Source organism: Girardinichthys multiradiatus, chromosome 1 (assembly GCF_021462225.1).
Source record: "Girardinichthys multiradiatus isolate DD_20200921_A chromosome 1, DD_fGirMul_XY1, whole genome shotgun sequence".
NCBI classification, from domain to species: Eukaryota; Metazoa; Chordata; class Actinopteri; order Cyprinodontiformes; family Goodeidae; genus Girardinichthys; species Girardinichthys multiradiatus.
This window is the reverse complement of record NC_061794.1, coordinates 19,992,015-20,012,783: the sequence shown is the minus strand read 5'-3', so window position 1 is coordinate 20,012,783 and position 20,769 is coordinate 19,992,015. Positions and strand designations below refer to the sequence as shown.

At 41.0% G+C, this 20,769-nt stretch overlaps 1 protein-coding gene across 1 annotated transcript; it reads left to right on the top strand.

Annotated features, from left to right (window-relative positions):
- Positions 1–291: 291 nt before the first annotated feature.
- On the top strand, positions 292–19,091 carry znf362b (zinc finger protein 362b). Its single transcript, XM_047386620.1, has 9 exons — positions 292–544; positions 7,048–7,120; positions 7,397–7,658; positions 9,166–9,270; positions 9,355–9,673; positions 10,074–10,298; positions 13,285–13,363; positions 15,872–16,030; positions 17,950–19,091. The coding sequence occupies exons 2-9, from the start codon at positions 7,058–7,060 to the stop codon at positions 18,064–18,066; spliced, it is 1,329 nt and encodes a 442-aa protein (XP_047242576.1). The 5' UTR covers positions 292–544; positions 7,048–7,057; the 3' UTR covers positions 18,067–19,091.
- Positions 19,092–20,769: the final 1,678 nt, after the last annotated feature.

Genomic DNA, 20,769 nt, shown 5'->3' with positions numbered 1-20,769 from the left:
ACATTTGTTTTAAAGGAGTATAATAAAATCCAACTAGTAATATTTTCATTTGATCAATTCACTCCCAATAATTTCTCCTAGGCTGGTCTAGTCTCTGCGCATTATTCCTAATGCAGTGTGCATATTCACCTGCCAAGAGTGCAATTACAGTATTATTACAGTATGTATCATATTATATTATTACAGTATAATTTCGCATGCTATACATTTTGTTGTAATTGTGTGCTCAATGTTGTAGCGTCCTGGATAGTTGCAGTGAGCATCTGGAGGATAAACACGCCTTAAAATACCGCTACATTATGCACCTGGCGCGCAATGCACAGGAAACGTGGATAAGGTGAGCTGTTAGGTAAAAGAAAAACAACATCCAAAGCAACATTAGCAGATTTCCTTTCTGTAGCCGCTGTAAGTGAGCCTTGCAGCAGCAGCACCCAGAAGTGAACAAAGCGACCCGGAAGCGGTGGTCCGACTGGAGGCAGACAGAACATCAACCTTTTATATTATAGCTGTTCTCGCAAGACAATATCTGCAGCCAGGACAGAAGGTATTTATGCATGTCTTATAATGGTGTGTGTGCGTGTTTTTCCCCGGCTAAGCGGTTGCTCTGATGGAGGATCGCGTCCCGGATGCGTTGCAAATGTGCACAAAATGTGATTTCCCTCCTTTGATTCGCCCAAAAGTTACAGAATGTGTGGGGGAAAAGTGAAATTTCCTTAACACGGGTAAGCGTTTTTCGGGATGTGAAGGGATTGTTTGCGTTTAATGCTTGCACCTTAAAAGGTGTCGAGGTGCTCTTTGAATCGGCGTGATGAGTCCAGCTTGTCCGTTTCCGTGCTGTTTTTTTTTTTTTTTTTTTTTTTTTGCAGGGCATGGTTGTTGTAGGAAGTGTCAGTTTTTTTAAGAGGTGAGGAGGCCGGGCTATTCAAACCTGCAATTCGCCGTAAACAATCATTCACGCCTTTTGACGTGATAAACACACCTTTGTGTCCTGCTCCTTTTTTCTAAAGAAAGAAATCCGCAGCACCTTGTTATGGTACACGCTCCTAAAAAAAATTTGGGGTCTGCAGAATATGGCGTCCCGCCTTATAAAAATAAGGCTGCCATTTTTGTTTCTCTTTTGTCTGGAAATGTTTTAAGAAAACTGTCTGAGAATGTCTGGGCAGGAGCGGGAGTGTCTGCGGGCGAACAGTCCTCCCCCGTCGGCCTGAGTCCGGAGCTGCTCCCCGGGCGGGCTGGACGACATGTCCGAAAAGTCCAAGAAGGCAAAGTTTAGTTTGGTTCGGTCGAGCTTTTAAAGCGACGGACGCGTTAGTTTCCAGAAATTCAGACAAAAGGAAGCCGAGGACAGCAGCAAGCTACACGGCTACGGCTCTCTGGGTGTTTTAATAGGTGTCCACACATTGTCAGCTGACATTTAGATGCTTGAGCTGTGCAAATGTAAATGTGTCAGTGTGATTTAAAAAACGCCAGACTAGTCTGCAGGCCCAACTCACACACATGCATGCATATGTTTATTACACAGTTATACCGCTTTATTACTGAAATATTAGTGCTTCAATGTTACTTTTATTTGCACCCAGAATGTCGGCGCTAAAATAGTACTAATAATAAGTAAAAAATAAGTAAATCCACTCTTGGAGAACTTAAATTGTTTCCACACCCATCATCTGCCTTCAGGTCATATGTGCTGATATTTCTGTCTTAAGTTAAACGGTGATGAAGAAAGATGTGAGATGCTGTTAACTAATGTCTTAATCTATATACAGCCCTTTGAAAAAGTATTCACACCCCTGAATATTTTCATATTTTGTTAACAACCATAAACGTCTGTATTTTGTCTGATACACCAACATAAAGTAGTATAAACCTCTGAAGTGAAGGGGAAATGAAACACGTTCTTTAAACTCTTTTGCAAATGGAAAGCCATTGGATGGACAGCATCTGAACATCAGTTTTCAGCTTTTGCCCTCAGTTAGATTTAGGTAAAGACTTTGACTAGGCCAGTCCAAAACATGGATATGCTTTCATCTGAACTACGGGAGTGTCCAAATCTGGTCCTCAGAGGCCAGTGTCCTGATTGTGTCGGGTGTGTCCATGTTTCAGTACAGCTGATTGAAATGACTGAATTAGCTCCTCTGCATGTCATCAGTGCCGAGAAGCTCACTGTAGCTATGTTTTGTGGGAGCAAGCTAATGGGCCTTTCATTCAATTCAGGTGTAAAACATTTGGCTCCTGCAGACTGACTTTTAGACATTTCTAATCTGGACCATTCCATTGTCGCTTGGGCTATTTTTATAGTTGTTCTGCTGGAAGGTGAATCACAACTACAAACTACAGTCTTTTGAGGTGACTGTGGCTCAGTAGGAAGAGTAGTTGCAATCAGAAGGTTGTGGGTTTGATTCCAGCTTCCTCCTGCCATATGTTGATGTGCCCCTGGGCAAGGCACTTAACCTCAAGTTGCCTACCGATCTGCGTATCGGTGTATGAATGTGTGAGTGCAATTGGGTGAATGTGGCTCTAGTGTAAAGCGCTTTGAGTGGTCTGTATGACTGGAAAAGCGCTATATAAGTCCATTTACCATTTTGCATCCTCTGACAGGTTTTCTTCAAGTATTATCCCGTATTTAGCTCCATCCATCTTCCCATCAACTCTGATTAGCTTCACTCTCCCTGCAGAACAAAAGAAAACCTCAACAGCATGATGCTGCCACCACCATTTTTCAGGGTAGAGATGGTGTGTTCAGAGTGATATGCCATGTTGTTTTTCCAGCATGTATAGTATTTTGCATGTAGGCCAACATGTTAAATTTTTGCCTCATCAGACCATATCACATTGTGCTTGTGGCAAACTGCAAAAATGACTTCTCATAGCGTTCTTTAAACAATTGGGTTTTTTTTTCTTGCCACTCTTCCCTAACGGGCATGTTTGTAGGGTGCACATCTAATAGTTGTCCTGTCTACAGATTCTCCCATCTGAGCTGTGGATCTCTGCAGCTCCTCCAGACCTACCGTGGGCCTCTTTAAAGCTTGGGTTATTGTTTCATAACCCAACTATGCCCTAAACTAGTCCATAGCTTTATCCAGGACCTGACTGCTATAGACCCTTGGTGTGATGCTGTCTGTTTTAATGATGTACTGTAGTAAAGAACCTTCACAATACAGCTGCTATTGTACTGAGATGAACTTTATTCATTAATAAGATGACTTCTGGAGGTGATGGTTGCTCTAGATTTTATTTAGGGGCATCAGAACAATGGGGCTGAATAGATATGCATTCCCCAATTTTCAGATTTGTTTTTGCAAAACAATTTTAAACACTATGTATAATTTGCACTTCACCTAATGAAGATACTTTGTGTCAGTCTGTTATTTAAAATGCCAATTGAATGTATTGATATTTGTGGTTGTAACGGGACAAAAAGTGAAGAAGTTCAAGGAGTAAAAATACTTTAACAATGCACTGAATTATCTTCACAAATAATACAGGGCAAGATATTTGAGTCATTTCCTTATATTCCATTTCAGTGGTCTAGTGATTTTTAAAATGGATCTTCAGTAATATTTCTTCAGGCTTTCTAAAGCCCTACTTGACCATGACTCGACACCCAAACCTGACCTGTTAGTCATCCAAGCATGAAATGGATCCAGTGAGCCAGTACTGACAGTTAGACTTGAACATATTTTAAATTGAATCTTTAGACACTTATTTGCAGCTTGTGCAAATTTTGTTCTAAAACGGGGGCGCACGTATGGCTGGTGGACTTGGAGTGCCTTTGGTGTTATTTAGAAGAAATGTTCGAATCAGCTAGGCCTGAGCTGGGCTGAGATTCCCACTGTATGATATTTAGTTAAAAAAAATTTGACAATAATTACGCAAACATTTAACACTTTGTGCTACATCGAGCTGGTTAAATAGCTGTTGGCTAGCCTGCAATCAGATGCTTAACAGACATGCTGTTCGTAGTATGCTAACTGCAGTTTCAAAACAGTTTCACCTTTATAAAGTGATGGGTCCAATTTAGTATTTATTTTAAGGAATAAAAAGTGTAGTAGACTTCTTTTACTCAGCTGACCAACAGTGTGCAGCAACAGGTTGGGAAGGAAAAGTGCAACCCTACTTTATGCTCCATTCAGCTGCACTGCAGCACACTGTCTGGCATCTTGTTAAAATGACTTTAAACCATTGAAACGGTATGACAGAAATGTTAGAGCTTTGAAACCATAACGTTTTTAATGTTACTTTTATGGCACTAGTGGCCTTTTTGCACGGTGTTTCAGAAAGGAAATGCACAGAGGAAAAAGGGGTGAACACCTGCAGCAAAGGTCATGAGATGGAGAATCAACACCCCCCTAAACCTTAACTTTTTGGAACCTTGTTACACCTTGATGCAGCTGGCCAGCCCATAGCTAGCATCAAATATGTACAAGAGAAATGTTAAGCTGTAATATAAAGTTATGTGGTCTAACCTGACAAAACAATGAGTATTTGGACCACGTTGATATTTGCTTCAAACAGATACTACCCAACAGGGAAGTGTGTTCACTCATTCATTCTGGCTACTTTCTGAGTTCCGTTTATGTCTGAAGTCAGAACTTGGATCTGGGAATGACATCAAATTCAACCATGTTCTGGTTGCAAGTCCGGAAACCAGAAGGATTTACCATTTATTGAACCCGATGACCAGGCTAGTTGCTCTTTATGTCTGTTCATTATATACATTCAGACACTAAAAAAACATGCTTGCGCTAAAAGTTTGTACATCTATTAAAGTATATGGTACATTTAATCACACATAAAATGCCAGAATTGCAAAACAATAATTTACAACAGGGGCTGCACGGTGGCGCAGTTGGTAGCACTGTGGCCTTGCAGCAAGAAGGTCCTGGGTTTGATTCCCGGCCAGTGGTCTTTCTGCATGGAGTTTGCATGTTCTCCCCGTGCATGCGTGGGTTCTCACCAGGTACTCCGGCTTCCTCCCACAGTCCAAAGACATGCCAGTTAGGTTAATTGGTCCATCTAAATTGCCCTTAGGTATATGAATGAGTGTGTGCTTGGTTGTTTGTGTGTTGCACTGCGATGGTCTGGCGACCTGTCCATGGTGTACCCCGCCTCTCGCCCATAGACTGCTGGAGATAGGCACCAGCTCCCCGTGACCCACTATGGAATAAGCGGTAGAAAATGACTGACTAATTTACAACAATAATTTATTTTTCCATGCAGCCATATTGGATTTTGGGAACGGTTTGTTTTGTCGTTTTCTATTCTTATATTTCCACCCCATGGATACTGAACATTTTTAGTTCAAACATAAAGTGCAAATTGATTTTAAAAATATAATGTATAGAATTCTTTGTGACAACAAACAGAAAAAGTTCAACTTCTGTGAGGTGGTACTAGTCATAAAAAGCTAGAGAACTGCTGTTCTAATGGGCTTAGTTCATTCTATAAAAAACATCAAACATAACACAGTTTGACTCATGAAATAGTGGTTTAGCTACAACAAGGTGATTTCCAAAGAAATGTTTGCTGAAAACCCGTCATATAGCAGATGATTAATGAATGAGAGAATGATGCATTTCTCAAGGTGTCTTGTGCATTTTTGCAAAATCTTTCTCCTGCATAAAGACATGACTTCTTCTATCTGCTAACCTCATTTTTGAACAAGCTGCACAAGCTGTATGTTATCATGGCCATGTGCAAGAACTGGACTAAAAAGGAGAGAACAGAAAGCCAATGAAAAGTGCAACAAAAACCTTTGATAGGCCTTCAAAAAGCCTGAAGACCTCTTAATTAATACCATTTTAAGAATACAGAAAAATCCGGCTCCTCAGAAGCATAGTATAAAGAAGTGAGAGTAATGATGGAAGTTTAAAACTTCGGTATAATTGCTGAAAATATTAGCATTCAACAAAAGGAAAAACGTGGCGTGATGATGATCCCTGACCTATTTCACAATCTCAATCTTTGTGGAGATGTTCCTTGACTCAGCACCACTGTTACGCAAACAATGCACATGATCTGATACATGGGCTGCAGACTTTGCAGTAGTATACCATTAAATGTCAAAGGTGATCTCACATACAGTATCTTAACTTCACTTCTGAATTACGCACTGCAGGGTTTCTACTTTTGGCTTAAAGTTTTGAAGTTTAAAATTGGACAAAATAAGTTATCTTAATTGTTAGTTAAATTATACTGAAGAGGCTCAATTTCACATACATTTTAATCAATAAATATCATATAGACAGGCTTCCTACGCAATCTGGAAAAGGCAAGAGAAGTCTGGAATTTGATTTCAGTATTTTCCAGGTCTGGATATGTATGGGAAATTAAAACAGAGGATGGAGTAACATTTGTATTTCCACATTTTATTACCTATCCCACTTTCTAAATGTTGTCCTTCCTTCTTTGTGTCTCAGTTTCCTAACTAACTTGCTTGTTTGTTTGCTTCCTTCCAAACTTCCGAAAGACTTGAGAAAAATCTGGAATTCTTACATGAAAAACCACGGAGGAATCCTGTTTGATTAAATATTAAAGCAGGATGCTGTGAAAAGTACTTCCCTCCTTACAGATGTTTTCTGCCATTGAGCTCTTTTAGCCTACTTCGAGTTGCCATAGGGGTTCTGTTTAAATAGTTTCTCGGTAGGACTGTGTGGTACCAATCACGTCTGGGTGTGGCTTGTAAAGTTGTAGGAGGTTTTTCAAAACATTTGGTTAATCAGGAAATCTGTAAGGGGTAAAAAAAAAAAGGACTGTAATTATCATGAAATTATCTTCTAATCTCTTAAATATTAGATACAATTTCTTTCAATATATTAGAAGCAAGTTAGAACGATAAATGTCATTCAGCACAGGCATGTATGTAGCTTGATGTTGAACTTAATATAAATCTAACTGGGCGTGCCTGATACATTTGGTTAGTAAATCAGTTTTTACATGTTTGTGGTTCAGCACCACACTCCTCTGCCCACATGCTGTGTTTGTGTATCCTGGTGAGTCAACTGCTCTCCAACCACCACTTCTGATCATGACTGCAATGTGTGTCAGTTGTTTCAGGATGGCAGAGCCTCGGTTTAACAACCCGTATTTTTGGCCACCGCCCCCCTCCATGCCAGGCCAGGTAAGTCCACTCACAACACATAACAACTGCAGCATTTCCACCCGAATTGCCACATCTGTTTCCATGTGTGAATGTCTTTTTCAACCATCATCGAAAAATAAATCCCAGCTTGCAAAATAGTCACAGGTTGCTGGAGCAAGTTTGAATACAAATGAAGCTCTTTAGTTTAGCTTGTGGCTGTCTTCCTGTCTGAAATATGTTTTTCGGTGGGGGCCATAAACGGCGTTCACACATGGTGGCTGTTTTCTGTTGAACATGACCCGTTAACCTTTTCAGCTGGATAACCTGGTCCTCATTAACAAGATCAAGGAGCAGCTGATGGCGGAGAAGATTAGACCTCTGCACCTGCCGCCTACCTCCACCCCCTCTCAGCAGTCTCTGCTGGTGCCCACCTCGTCCCCGGACGGTGGCGCTCCGCACGGCATGTCGGTGCCAAAACCTCAGCCGCAGCAGGTGCCGGCCCACCACTCGCACCCTCAGGGCTCCGGGCAGCCGGACATTGCTCTGCACGCTCGTCCCGCCTCCAGCTCTGGACCAGGTATCGCTTTCATGTTTTTTTTAGGGTGGCCTGAAAGACACAAACAGAAAAACAAGTACTTTTATTGGCCTCTTTATGATAGACCAGCAAAAAATATTGGTCTAACAAATAATGAAGTGGAATGAAAAGTTCTGAAAATATTCCACCAAAAAGAAATCTTAAAATGTAGTGTGGATTTACTTTGAGCCCCCTTTACTCTGATACCCCTATATGTGATGCAATGCAACCTGTTGCTTTCAAAACTCACATTGATCGATAGAAAGTCAACCTGCGTGTGATTTAATGTCAGTTTAAACCCAGCTGAACATTCACGAACAACCATCATCATAAAGACCAAGGAACACAGCAGACAGGTCAGGAATAAAACCTAAAGCAGGGTTGGATTATAGAGGAGCTGCAAAGATCCATAGCTCAGGTGGAAGAGGCTGTTGAAAGGAAAAATATTATTCCTGATTTCTCAAATCTTGCCTTTTATTGAAGAGGGGCAAGGAGAAAGACCTTGTTGGTAGTAGAGCTGGACATTATATCAAGTCTTCATCGCTGGATACATTTTTTTACAAATTCACAATCTCAAAGCAACACTAGAATGCAATTTCTGTTAAGATATTTTATTTACACTACCAACTGAAATATAATATCTAATCAAATATTCCATTCTGGTCAGATCTGCCAATAATGTATATTTCACAGCAATGTGTGTTATTGACATGCAAATTCTTTAGGGCATTAATATGTCTGACCTGTTGGATAGGCTTCCAGTGCCCTGGATGCCCACACTGTTAACATTTTTGTAGTGGTTGAAAGGCTGAAGCCTATAAAAATTTTGAGATGAAGAAAAAAGAGAATAAGATCCAGGTAAAAGTGACTGGATAATGATCAAAATCCTTGTCACAATTTTCAGCAAAAGTATCACAATTGCGCCCCTAGTCAAAAGAAAGCTGCGAGAAGTCCCTTTTCAGTTTTTCCCAAGCCATGTAGGGGACACGGCAAACAACATGTAGAGGAAGGCACTCTAGTCAGACGAGGCCAAAATCTATTTTGTGTCCTCTGTAGAAAACACTATGCCTGGATGAAAACTGCACATCACCCTGAACACCACATCTGCTCCATGAACCATGATGGTGGCAGCATCATGCTGTGGGGAGGCCTTTTTTTCAGCAGGCACAGGGAAGCTGGTCATTGTTAATGGTATGACACATGGAGCTGAACACAGGGCAATCCTGGGGGAAAATCTGCCAATAGATTTGAGAGAGATTCACCTTCAAGTAGGACAGCGAACTGTAAACATATGGCCCGAGATTCAATGGAATGCAGTGTGAACTAATGCACATCACACTTTGCAGGTTTCTGTTTCTAAAACATTTATTTTCATTCCACTTCCAAATAAAAAATTGATTTGTGTTGCTCTGTTCTTTTTATTATATTACAGAATAAAGAAACTGTTTTGCAGCCTGACAGCAATTATTTGGACTGTGTACAGTCTAATGTGCTTTCTCTTAACTTGCAGATGGAAATCTGGATGACAAGTCATCAGTAAAGGCCAAAGGATTATGGGAGGACTGGCACATGAGACAACTTAGTGAGCAATCAAGCCGGGTCAACCATCGTTCAGGTACTGCAGTCACTACAGTCCAACAACAACATGTTTCAAATCCATGATAAAGAGCTAATGCAGATCTGGTTCTCGCCTCCTCAGGTCTGGCTCCCTCATCTCGACCCGACAACCACGGCACCTCGGAGGCCCTGACCCCCACAACTCCAACCTCGAGCGGCCAGAACCGTTTGGGTGGTGCTCCTTCTGTCAATATCATCTCTGGGCTGGCTAGCGGTCCCGGCATGGACCATATGAAGGGCGGAGGCCTGGCGGGACTCCTGGGCCCCCCGCCGAAGGCACCTCGGGGAAGAAAGAAGATAAAAGCTGAAAACACATCTGGGCCTCTTTTGGTGGTGCCCTACCCCATCCTGGCAGACCAAGGCTGCGTCACTGTGGCGCCTAAAGAGGGCAAAACCTACAGGTTAGACATCTACAGTAATGTGTTTACAGACTTACAAGGGGGTTTTGGTGCTGATCTTACATAAGTAATAAACCACATATCTAAATGAAGGGAGGAGGTGCAACAGGACCTCTGCAGTGTTTATGTTTAGGTATGTTGTAGAGCTACTGGAAGAATTAACTTTAGTTGACAGAACCAGGAGGGTGAAGTTGAGATGAAGTGAGTGGTAAAACCTCACATAATACTTGTTCAAGGTTTATGTCTTAGGAGTCTTGCGTGAATACTGCTTGGGTATGGGACATCTTAGCGACTCCGCTCTGAGTTTAGTCATAAAAATACTTGCACCATAGTGTCAGGTTTACAGTTTGCTCATGTCTGACAGCTATTTTTTTTTTTCTTCTTCAATCTTTCTGTTGTCAAGATGCAAAGTCTGCCCTCTGACCTTCTTAACCAAATCAGAGATGCAAATTCATTCCAAGTCCCACACAGAGGCCAAACCACACAAGTGTCCTCACTGCTCCAAGACATTTGCCAACGCCTCGTACCTGTCCCAGCACCTGCGCATCCACCTGGGGATCAAACCCTACCACTGCTCCTACTGCGAGAACTCTTTCCGCCAGCTGTCGCACCTGCAGCAGCACACCAGGTTCGTGTCACTGTTGGAATATAAGTTAAAACTACGAAACCCTAACACAACCGCCAGGAAAATCGCTTGCGACAAGCCTCGACTGTGCATGTCGGATACAAAAATACATTCATGTTTTAGAAATAGATATGTTTTTGCACTTATTTAGAGAGTTGGAGGTTTTTAACACCTTCCTGATTTAAACATAAGACCTACATGAATTCAAAACACAACCTCTCTAAACAAACTATAGGAAGCCAGTCTCAGGAGCAGAACTACAGGGGTTGGACAATGAAACTGAAACACCTGTCATTTTAGTGTAGGAGGTTTCATGGCTAAATTGGACCAACCTGGTAGCCAGTCTTCATTGATTGCACATTGCACCAGTAAGAGCAGAGTGTGAAGGTTCAATTAGCAGGGTAAGAGCACAGTTTTGCTCAAAATATTGAAATGCACACAACATTATGGGTGACATACGAGAGTTCAAAAGAGGACAAATTGTTGGTTCACGTCTTGCTGGCGCATCTGTGACCAAGACAGCAAGTCTTTGTGATGTATCAAGAGCCACGGTATCCAGGGTAATGTCAGCATACCACCAAGAAGGACGAACCACATCCAACAGGATTAACTGTGGACGCAAGAGGAAGCTGTTTGAAAGGGATGTCCGGGTGCTAACCCGGATTGTATCCAAAAGACATAAAACCACGGCTGCCCAAATCACAGCAGAATTAAATGTGCATTTCATCTCTCCTGTTTCCACCAGAACTGTCCGTCGGGAGCTCCACAGGGTCAATATACACGGCCGGGCTGCTATAGCCAAACCTTTGGTCACTCATGCCAATGCCAAACGTCGGTTTCAATGGTGCAAGGAGCGCAAATCTTGGGCTGTGGACAATGTGAAACATGTATTGTTCTCTGATGAGTCCACCTTTACTGTTTTCCCTACATCCGGGAGAGTTACGGTGTGGAGAAGCCCCAAAGAAGCGTACCATCCAGACTGTTGCATGCCCAGAGTGAAGCATGGGGGTGGATCAGTGATGGTTTGGGCTGCCATATCATGGCATTCCCTTGGCCCAATACTTGTGCTAGATGGGCGCGTCACTGCCAAGGACTACCGAACCATTCTTGAGGACCATGTGCATCCAATGGTTCAAACATTGTATCCTGAAGGCGGTGCCGTGTATCAGGATGACAATGCACCAATACACACAGCAAGACTGGTGAAAGATTGGTTTGATGAACATGAAAGTGAAGTTGAACATCTCCCATGGCCTGCACAGTCACCAGATCTAAATATTATTGAGCCACTTTGGGGTGTTTTGGAGGAGCAAGTCAGGAAACGTTTTCCTCCACCAGTATCACGTAGTGACCTGGCCACTATCCTGCAAGAAGAATGGCTTAAAATCCCTCTGACCACTGTGCAGGACTTGTAAATGTCATTCCCAAGACAAATTGACGCTGTATTGGCCGCAAAAGGAGGCCCTCCACCATACTAATAAATGATAGTGGTCTAAAACCAGGTGTTTCAGTTTCATTGTCCAACCCCTGTAGTTTGTCTTCTGGTTTTGTTACAGCATAAAATAATGCCGTAATTCCTCAGCCAGGATCACAATAAATGGAGTGAATTAATAAAACCTGTGCATTTCTGAAGAATACAGAAAGAATAAAGTAAAGCAAAATTCAATAGAAATACATAAAAAACTAAGACACCACTACAGGTAATTTAAGTATTATAGACTGTTTAAGGCTTAAAAAAAGAGATAATGTAATTTAGACTATGCAGAAGCCCTGTGTTTTGGGTTAATGACCTCTGACAGTCTGACAATGGCTTCTTGAGCTGACATCCCATAAAGGGATAGTTCAGACTTTTTAAAGTGAGGTCCTCTGAAGTTGAGTAATATTCCCCTCATCTCTAGCTGAAAAATGTCATCTTGCAGTGAGCATGTTGAAAAGTTTCAAAATCATTACCGGCCCCTTTCTGGCTGTTTAAAACAACTTGAACTGAAAATGTTCTAGTCTCTGTAGATTTTGCGCAGGTATTAAATGTCTATATTTCACAGGAGACAGTTGCTATTTTCTTAGCCGAACAACGTTCGTATTACTACGCCAGTTAAGGCTGCGGGGCTGGATCAGTCAATCAGTTTCAACTTATCAGTGCTCTAATGTCCACCCAGAGTGGAATAAGCTTCTGGTTTTTGCAACAAGCTGTCGGTTGTGCATCAGAGGCATCAGAGATGGTACGCTCCTGTGCTTTTCACGGTCTCATCGTTTTTTTTTGGAAATCATCCCAGTGGGCTCACCGTCAGCTGACCGGACTGATGAGCTGATCAGGCAGATTAAGGCAGCCTTTGCTAACATGAGTCTAGCGTAGTACTGCGGCCGTTGTTCAGCAAAGGAAAACAGCGAGACATTTAACAGCACTCTGTTAAGACAGGACTGCTGAGAAATATTGGCAATTTGTCATCCTTGCTGTGTTTACAAAATATTAATATGACAACTAACTGCTTATACTGCGCTATTACTTACTTATAAAAGCACCATGCTTTCATGCCTTGCAAGCCAGTGATAGATGTGGTGATGCTAGTTTCATACTTCATCAAATCTCACTTGAAAAGATCAGAACCATCCCTGGTATTACCCCAGGAGTATCAGTGGGTGAATTTTAAAATGGTGTTTTATTTCACAGCAGCTGAATCTTATATATTAAATTCAAGCATTTAACCATTACATACAGTGAGAATAGAGTAAAGTCCGTTGCAAATTCACTTTGATCTGTTTAGATACACTTCCATTGGGTCTGTTTAATACACGTCTTTCCTCCATATGTATTAAAATAAATTCTTTATGATCATCACCCTTTTGAAGTGGTTGATATTAGAAATGTTGAAGCGGGGAAGCTACTAAAACAAGCAGGAAAGGTTCCCCGGTCTTGGATTGGGAATCCCTGACTGATGGTTTAGCTGAAGTTGTCTCCATCTCACTATGTTTTTTATTTCATTTGTCACAGAATCCACACTGGCGATCGGCCTTATAAATGTGCTCACCCTGGATGTGAAAAGGCTTTTACTCAGCTGTCTAACCTCCAGGTGAGTCTTTACTTGTAGTCCAACAGGTTCACACCTCAAATCACAAATTTAAGTCATTTTACTCATTGTAGTATCACATTATAACATTTTTATTTCTTTGGAGAAGCCAACTGTCCTAAAAGCAGGGGTCCGTCTCAGTCTTTAAAGGTTTGAGATAAAAGTTGGATAAGTAGGGAGGAATGAAATGGATTATAAAAAAAGTTGGTGTTTCAACACTTTTTTTGTTTATTACTTCATCTAAAAGATATAAATAAGAATTTCTGAAAAATGGTTTTTTAACTTGATTTGTGTTCTTTGGTTTACCCTGCTCAATTTGTTTTTGGTCCAACTCATTGGTGATTTTTGAGTGGCTACCAGATGAAGAAATGCGTTAAAAAACAACAAACAGGCCATTTCCCTCCTTTTTGTGCTTGAAGATGATTTTACTTCCAAGTTTAAACTGGAGCCAAGGGTTGGGTTTAGATGCCAAACAAAGAATTGAAAGTGCTCCTTTTGTAAAACGAGGCGACCACTTCCGGATAAATGCAGCATCTGTATTCAATCTAACATAATCTAGTCCAGGATTTAATTCAAAGTGTTATAGATTTTAACCAATCTAAATTTTTCCAGATGCCCAGAAACAGAGAAAACCCCCAGTTACAAACTGTCCAATCAGGAGCCAGCTGTAGCGCTGGCTTGTTTCATGATTTGTGGGGGAAAAAAAGAAAATAAATAATAAAACCTAATGTTTTATACCTGCATATATCTGAAATGTCATTAAATAAACTGATGGTAAAATCTAGGAAATTGAGTCCAGAACTGTCTGTTTTGAAATAGTAAATTTGTAGGAACCCTGATAAAAACATGAGGGGACAAGCATAACAATCTATTTTTAATCACAGAAACGTTGCTCTGAACAGCTACAGAGATCTGCCCTTCGCTGTTCTGAGAGTTGCTCTTATGAACGATCTGCCAGCGGTGTGAAACCAGAGAAGTGACTGGAGGGCCATATATGCTGTGCTAACTCTTTCTATAGTAGATAGACACTTTATTGATCCTGTGTCAATAAAGTGAAATTCAGTGGATCACCTTTGTAATCTACAGTCAATTAAACATGAAGAAAAAACCTTTTAAAGCTTGTTGTAAATTGTAATTAAAAGTTAGGACACCTTCGATGCAGGCAATTTATATGGACTGTTACTAAGCTGTTTCATGGGAGTTTTGTTTTGTGTGTTTTGGGGAAAATGCATGTGTTTCTGAACAGCTGATTTTATGTGATCAGCTGATTTAGGATGTTATTAAATACAGCGGCCCGCCTGCATGGTTTATGATTTGTAAATAGTAAAATTATACATACGTTATTGAAGTCGCTCTTGAGTTTTGTCAACTTCTCCCTGCACTAGCTCGGTGAAAACCTTCTCATTTCTCCTGGTCCCGTTGCCAATCAGTGAACAGCAGTCTGTTCCCGTCACATGTAGTCCCTACTCAGCCCCGATCGTACCTTCTACTGAGTGGGTCCCAAAAAAGCAGGCACCGGACCGGAAAGAAACAGTAATGGAAACGCTCATTAAACGGGCTGAGTGGATCCCCTAGAAAAGAGGCATTAGTCTGGTGTGGTCCTGACTGTTGAAGATAAGATCTGTGTGAGGACATTGTAGCAGCTTATGTGTTTGATAAGTTTACAAGTAGAGGACATTCAAAACAACTATCAACATTCCCAGGTCTGCCATCCAAGCAGGTTCACCACTAGAGCAGCCTGCAAGATGCTAAAATATGTCTGGAAGAACCCTAAAATATCAAATATCATCACTGGTTATATAACAGGCTCTTGCTACTGTTGTTGTGAATGTGCAGCAACAAGATGAAGCAGAACTGGACCCTGCAATGTAACAATGACCCACAAAATACCAGTAAGTCTACCAGGGACTGGCTGAGACTTAAGAACTGGAACGTCCTTGGACAGGGCAAATTTAGATCTTTGCCTCATTGAGATGCTGTGGGGAACTCAAAACAGGCGGTATATGCTAGAAACCCCCTTCTTTTCCTCAAACTGACTGGAAGATGGTTACTAGAAATGTTTCACTGAAGTTATTTGAACCTTACGGGACAACACTAGCCATTAGATTTTTTTAACGTTATGGTTAATATATTTTGTTTAGATGGTAAAACAATGTTATTCTTTTGTTTTTCAAGTACATTTAAATCAGTGTATCTTCCAGAGATTAAAAAATAAGGTTAGACATTCCTATGGGAAGATTTCTTAATAATGAACTGAATATTTCATTGGCTGTCCTATTTTTTTTCCACATGACTGTACATACATGCAAACCAAGAGTCCTGAAATGTTTCAGTTTAAAAAGATCCAAATCAAAGCATTTCTCATGGTTGATGTAGTTTTCCACCAGTATTCTTAAGGGTTGCAAGATCTGGCTGTACACAACACATTGTATTGTAAGCATTCCTCCTACACACTTGGACCTTTTAAGTAGACCGCTTTACAACTTTTTGTCCGTTTCTCTTCCCCTACAGTCTCACCAGAGGCAGCACAATAAAGACAAGCCGTACAAATGTCCTAACTGCTACCGTGCCTACTCAGACTCTGCATCGTTGCAGATCCACTTGTCAGCGCACGCCATCAAAAACGCTAAGGCCTACTGCTGCAGCATGTGCGGCCGGGCATACACCTCAGTGAGTAAGAAAAAAAAAAAAAAGCCACATGTTCTTTGCTAGCTCGCATTTCTTTCCCCAGCATGTGTGTTTAGAAAAACTGTTCATAGCCTACTGCTGATAAGATTGTGACATTTGATGATGCTCTGCTTTCCTTTTACAAAGACACACTTCCTGTTTGTGATATTTGACGATCAGGCGGTGCTCTCACTTCTGCTGAAACGTGCGGGGAGGAAGTGTTTTTCAGTTTGGCATTTTGGAGCACAGGGATCTTCCGAGTTTATCCTTTTCTCTTACAATGAGAGCTGCATTACGAAACAAGAACAATGGCTTAGCCTGGTAGAAAATTGTTAATGTCAGGTAAAGTGGGCATTGTTGCTTAGATAGCTGGAATAAACATACAAGCAGCAGAAAACTTGCTATTTAACCAGCAGTTTTAGACTTTCTATAACGATCGCTGAGAGCTAAATTATTCGGCATAAACATGAAAGAAAATCATGTCAAATAAACATCAGATATTCAAGAAACAAACTAAAGATTGTATTAAAAATGATCTTTGTGCCAGTATTTATCAGCGGTGTCTTATCAGTTCATCTCTTAGTTAATCCAAGGGTTGAAATTAAGGACATTAATCCGTCTGTAATTTCAACTCTTACTAAATATCTCCTCTTCTGACCAGAACTGGGTGTTGGATCGAGTTTAGATTCTCAACAAAAAAATAACTTCAGTGTCAAAACCTGTCCACATGCATTATTTGCCAAGAAATTTGGAATATAAGTCTTCATACCCCTTGAACTTTTTTCAAATTTTTGTTATGTTAGAATCAAACATTTCAGTGCATTTTAAGAAGAATTTCGTTGTGAAGTGGAAATATAAAACACAAATCTGAAAAGTACTACATGTTTTTCATTCAACCCCCTTCATACTCATACCCCTAAATAGAATTCTGAAAGCAGTTGAATTCAGAAGTCACCTGCTTGAATAAATGCAACAATTATGCTGTGGGGATGATTTTCGTCCATCTGGGCGAGTAGGAAGCCAGTCAGAGCTTCCTATTTGACATACAGCCAGCCCCACAATCGAATGGTTTCGATCAGAGCATATTACTGTGTTCAAATGGCCCAGTCAAAGTCCAGACCTAAATCCAACTTGAAAATCGATGTTTACAGACACTCACCATCCAGTGTGACTGAGTTTGAGCAGTCGTGTGCTAGTTTTTGTTAGACTGTCACTTGAAATCCCAATGAAATACATCCAAGTCTGTCGTTCCAACTTGACCAAATGTAAAACAGTTCAAGTAGTGTGAATAATTTTGCAAGGAGCTGCAAGACCTGTTCCCATTTGTAATGTAAAATGTGTTTGGTTCTGATTTACCTATATATCCAGTTTCCCACAACTGAAGTCCAGCATATCAAAAAAAGAGATGATTCTGAATTCCTTTGACCAAAAACATTTAGTCATTTAAAACCTCACCATGATTATTTGTGTCATTATGCCTTTGGTATGGGGTAACTATAAAACAATCTGCATCCATGAATAAATTGTCAGAGGTTTGAAGGAGTCTGAGCAGAAGAATTGCCAGATGTGGAAATGAACAGTCAATACCACGATGACTCACCGAGTCTGGTAACATGTTGCATTTAGACTTAAAACAACAAAATAAGGGGGCTAAACTCAAACAGCAACTTTGTGAAAATGCCCTCGCCAAGCTGAGGTCAGAGAGTCAGCAGATTAAAGTCTTGCAAAACATTAACAGTCAACATGGATTAACCAACATAATGAAACCCCGCATTTTTTGGGTTTGCTTTGCATTGTAGAAGTGTTTTTAATCCATCGCCAAACCAAATGAGTCATTTCAAATAATGCACATTGATGTTCATTAAATTAATTTTAACAATTAAACAAACAAATAAATGTGTATGTTTTCAAACCCTTTATAGGAGACCTACCTTATGAAGCACATGTCCAAACACACAGTTGTGGAGCACCTAGTGAGCCACCAATCGCCACAGAGGACCGAGTCCCCCAGCATCCCCATTCGAATCTCCCTCATCTGAGCTCCCAGAGCATCCAGCAGCAAGATTTATCGGTCTGGGTTCTGCCGGACCTCCCAGGCCCTGCACCCACGTTCATCTACATAAGGCTTACATTAGCGTTGTGACAGCTGACACAAGCATTCGGTGTTAAGATACAGTAAACAGACCGCCTCCATCCATCTCCGCCTGGGCTGTCTATCAGTAAAAAAAAAATAATAATAATAATAAGAGCACAGCGTTGTTTTGTGAATGTAACAGTATAGCTTGACATTAATCCGGCGGTCCAAGCGGGTAAGAATGTCTTGCGTCAGATTCAGTAAGCACTTTGGTAAGCATCATGTAAACCGTTGGATGCATCGGCCGTTAAATATATTTTAGATACTCGGTTGTTTTTGTTTCTGTACAGTTTATTTTGTCCCCCTTTGCCATAAAATGGGTTTTCAAACCCTGCCACGTGATATTTGGACTTTTAAAGTATTAAGAGGGGAAGTGGGGGTTTGCTAGGTGTATTTGGAAAACATCCAAAGATGATCTGAAAGCACTTTTTGGCGCCGCGGTTTTGGCTCGAGTAGTTTTAATCAAATTGGACGGAAAATGCAAGAAGGGGGGCATTACTTGTGGCAGCTAAGAGTACAAAATATAGTTTCTGTGCTGCTTCTGTCTTCATGTTTCAGCACAGGTACTCAGTCATCTAAAACTGATGACAGGCAATCGGTCGATGACAATTCACAAGTTTTCTGATTGAGTTAGGAGGAGTTGTTACTGGCAGAAATGTAAGATATTGTTCTTGTTTTAGTTTTATTCTAAACTTTTGACACCATATTCGTTTTTTACTCGAGTGCCATCTTTATTAAATATGGCATTTATGATAAATACTGCCCCCCCCCTCCCCACATACACACTTTTTAATGCTCCTTCAAGTGATCAGTGCCATACAGGTCCTTCTCAAAAAATTAGCATATTGTGATAAAGTTCATTATTTTCCATAATGTCATGATGAAAATTTAACATTCATATATTTTAGATTCATTGCACACTAACTGAAATATTTCAGGTCTTTTATGGTCTTAATACGGATGATTTTGGCATACAGCTCATGAAAACCCAAAATTCCTATCTCACAAAATTAGCATATCATTAAAAGGGTCTCTAAACGAGCTATAAACCTAATCATCTGAATCAACGAGTTAACTCTAAACACCTGCAAAAGATTCATGAGGCCTTTAAAACTCCCAGCATGGTTCATCACTCAAAACCCCAATCATGGGTAAGACTGCCGACCTGACTGCTGTCCAGAAGGCCACTATTGACACCCTCAAGCAAGAGGGTAAGACACAGAAAGAAGTTTCAGAACGAATAGGCTGTTCCCAGAGTGCTGTATCAAGGCACTTCAGTAGGAAGTCTGTGGGAAGGAAAAAGTGTGGCAGAAAACGCTGCACAACGAGAAGAGGTGACCGGACCCTGAGGAAGATTGTGGAGAAGGGCCGATTCCAGACCTTGGGGGACCTGCGGAAGCAGTGGACTGAGTCTGGAGTAGAAACATCCAGAGCCACCGTGCACAGACGTGTGCAGGAAATGGGCTACAGGTGCTGCATTCCCCAGACCTGGGCTACAGAGAAGCAGCACTGGACTGTTGCTCAGTGGTCCAAAGTACTTTTTTCGGATGAAAGCAAATTCTGCATGTCATTCGGAAATCAAGGTGCCAGAGTCTGGAGGAAGACTGGGGAGAAGGAAATGCCAAAATGCCAAAAGTCCAGTGTCAAGTACCCACAGTCAGTGATGGTCTGGGGTGCCGTGTCAGCTGCTGGTGTTGGTCCACTGTGTTTTATCAAGGGCAGGGTCAATGCAGCTAGCTATCAGGAGATTTTGGAGCACTTCATGCTTCCATCTGCTGAAAAGCTTTATGGAGATGAAGATTTCATTTTTCAGCACGACCTGGCACCTGCTCACAGTGCCAAAACCACTGGTAAATGGTTTACTGACCATGGTATCACTGTGCTCAATTGGCCTGCCAACTCTCCTGACCTGAACCCCATAGAGAATCTGTGGGATATTGTGAAGAGAACGTTGAGAGACTCAAGACCCAACACTCTGGATGAGCTAAAGGCCGCTATCGAAGCATCCTGGGCCTCCATAAGACCTCAGCAGTGCCACAGGCTGATTGCCTCCATGCCACGCCGCATTGAAGCAGTCATTTCTGCAAAAGGATTCCCGACCAAGTATTGAGTGCATAACTGTACATGATTATTTGAAGGTTGACGTTGTTTGTATTAAAAACACTTTTCTTTTATTGGTCGGATGAAATATGCTAATTTTGTGAGATAGGAATTTTGGGTTTTCATGAGCTGTATGTCAAAATCATCCGTATTAAGACAATAAAAGACCTGAAATATTTCAGTTCGTGTGCAATGAATCTAAAATATATGAATGTTAAATTTTCATCATTACATTATGGAAAATAATGAACTTTATCACAATTTGCTAATTTTTTGAGAAGGACCTGTACATGACCTTTGAGAGCAGAACAGGAAGCAAATATTTAATAGTTCATGAAGGCTTTCAAAATGGGTACTTGATGGGTACTTTTGAAGGTTTAGACAAAAATGTCAGAGCTTAACTACATTTTTCTTTTTAAATAAGCTCAAATTCCAGCTAATATAGTTTTTTTTATTGAGTGGGTCATTTTAAATCCAACCACTGGACCAAAATGTGAAGGTAATGTAC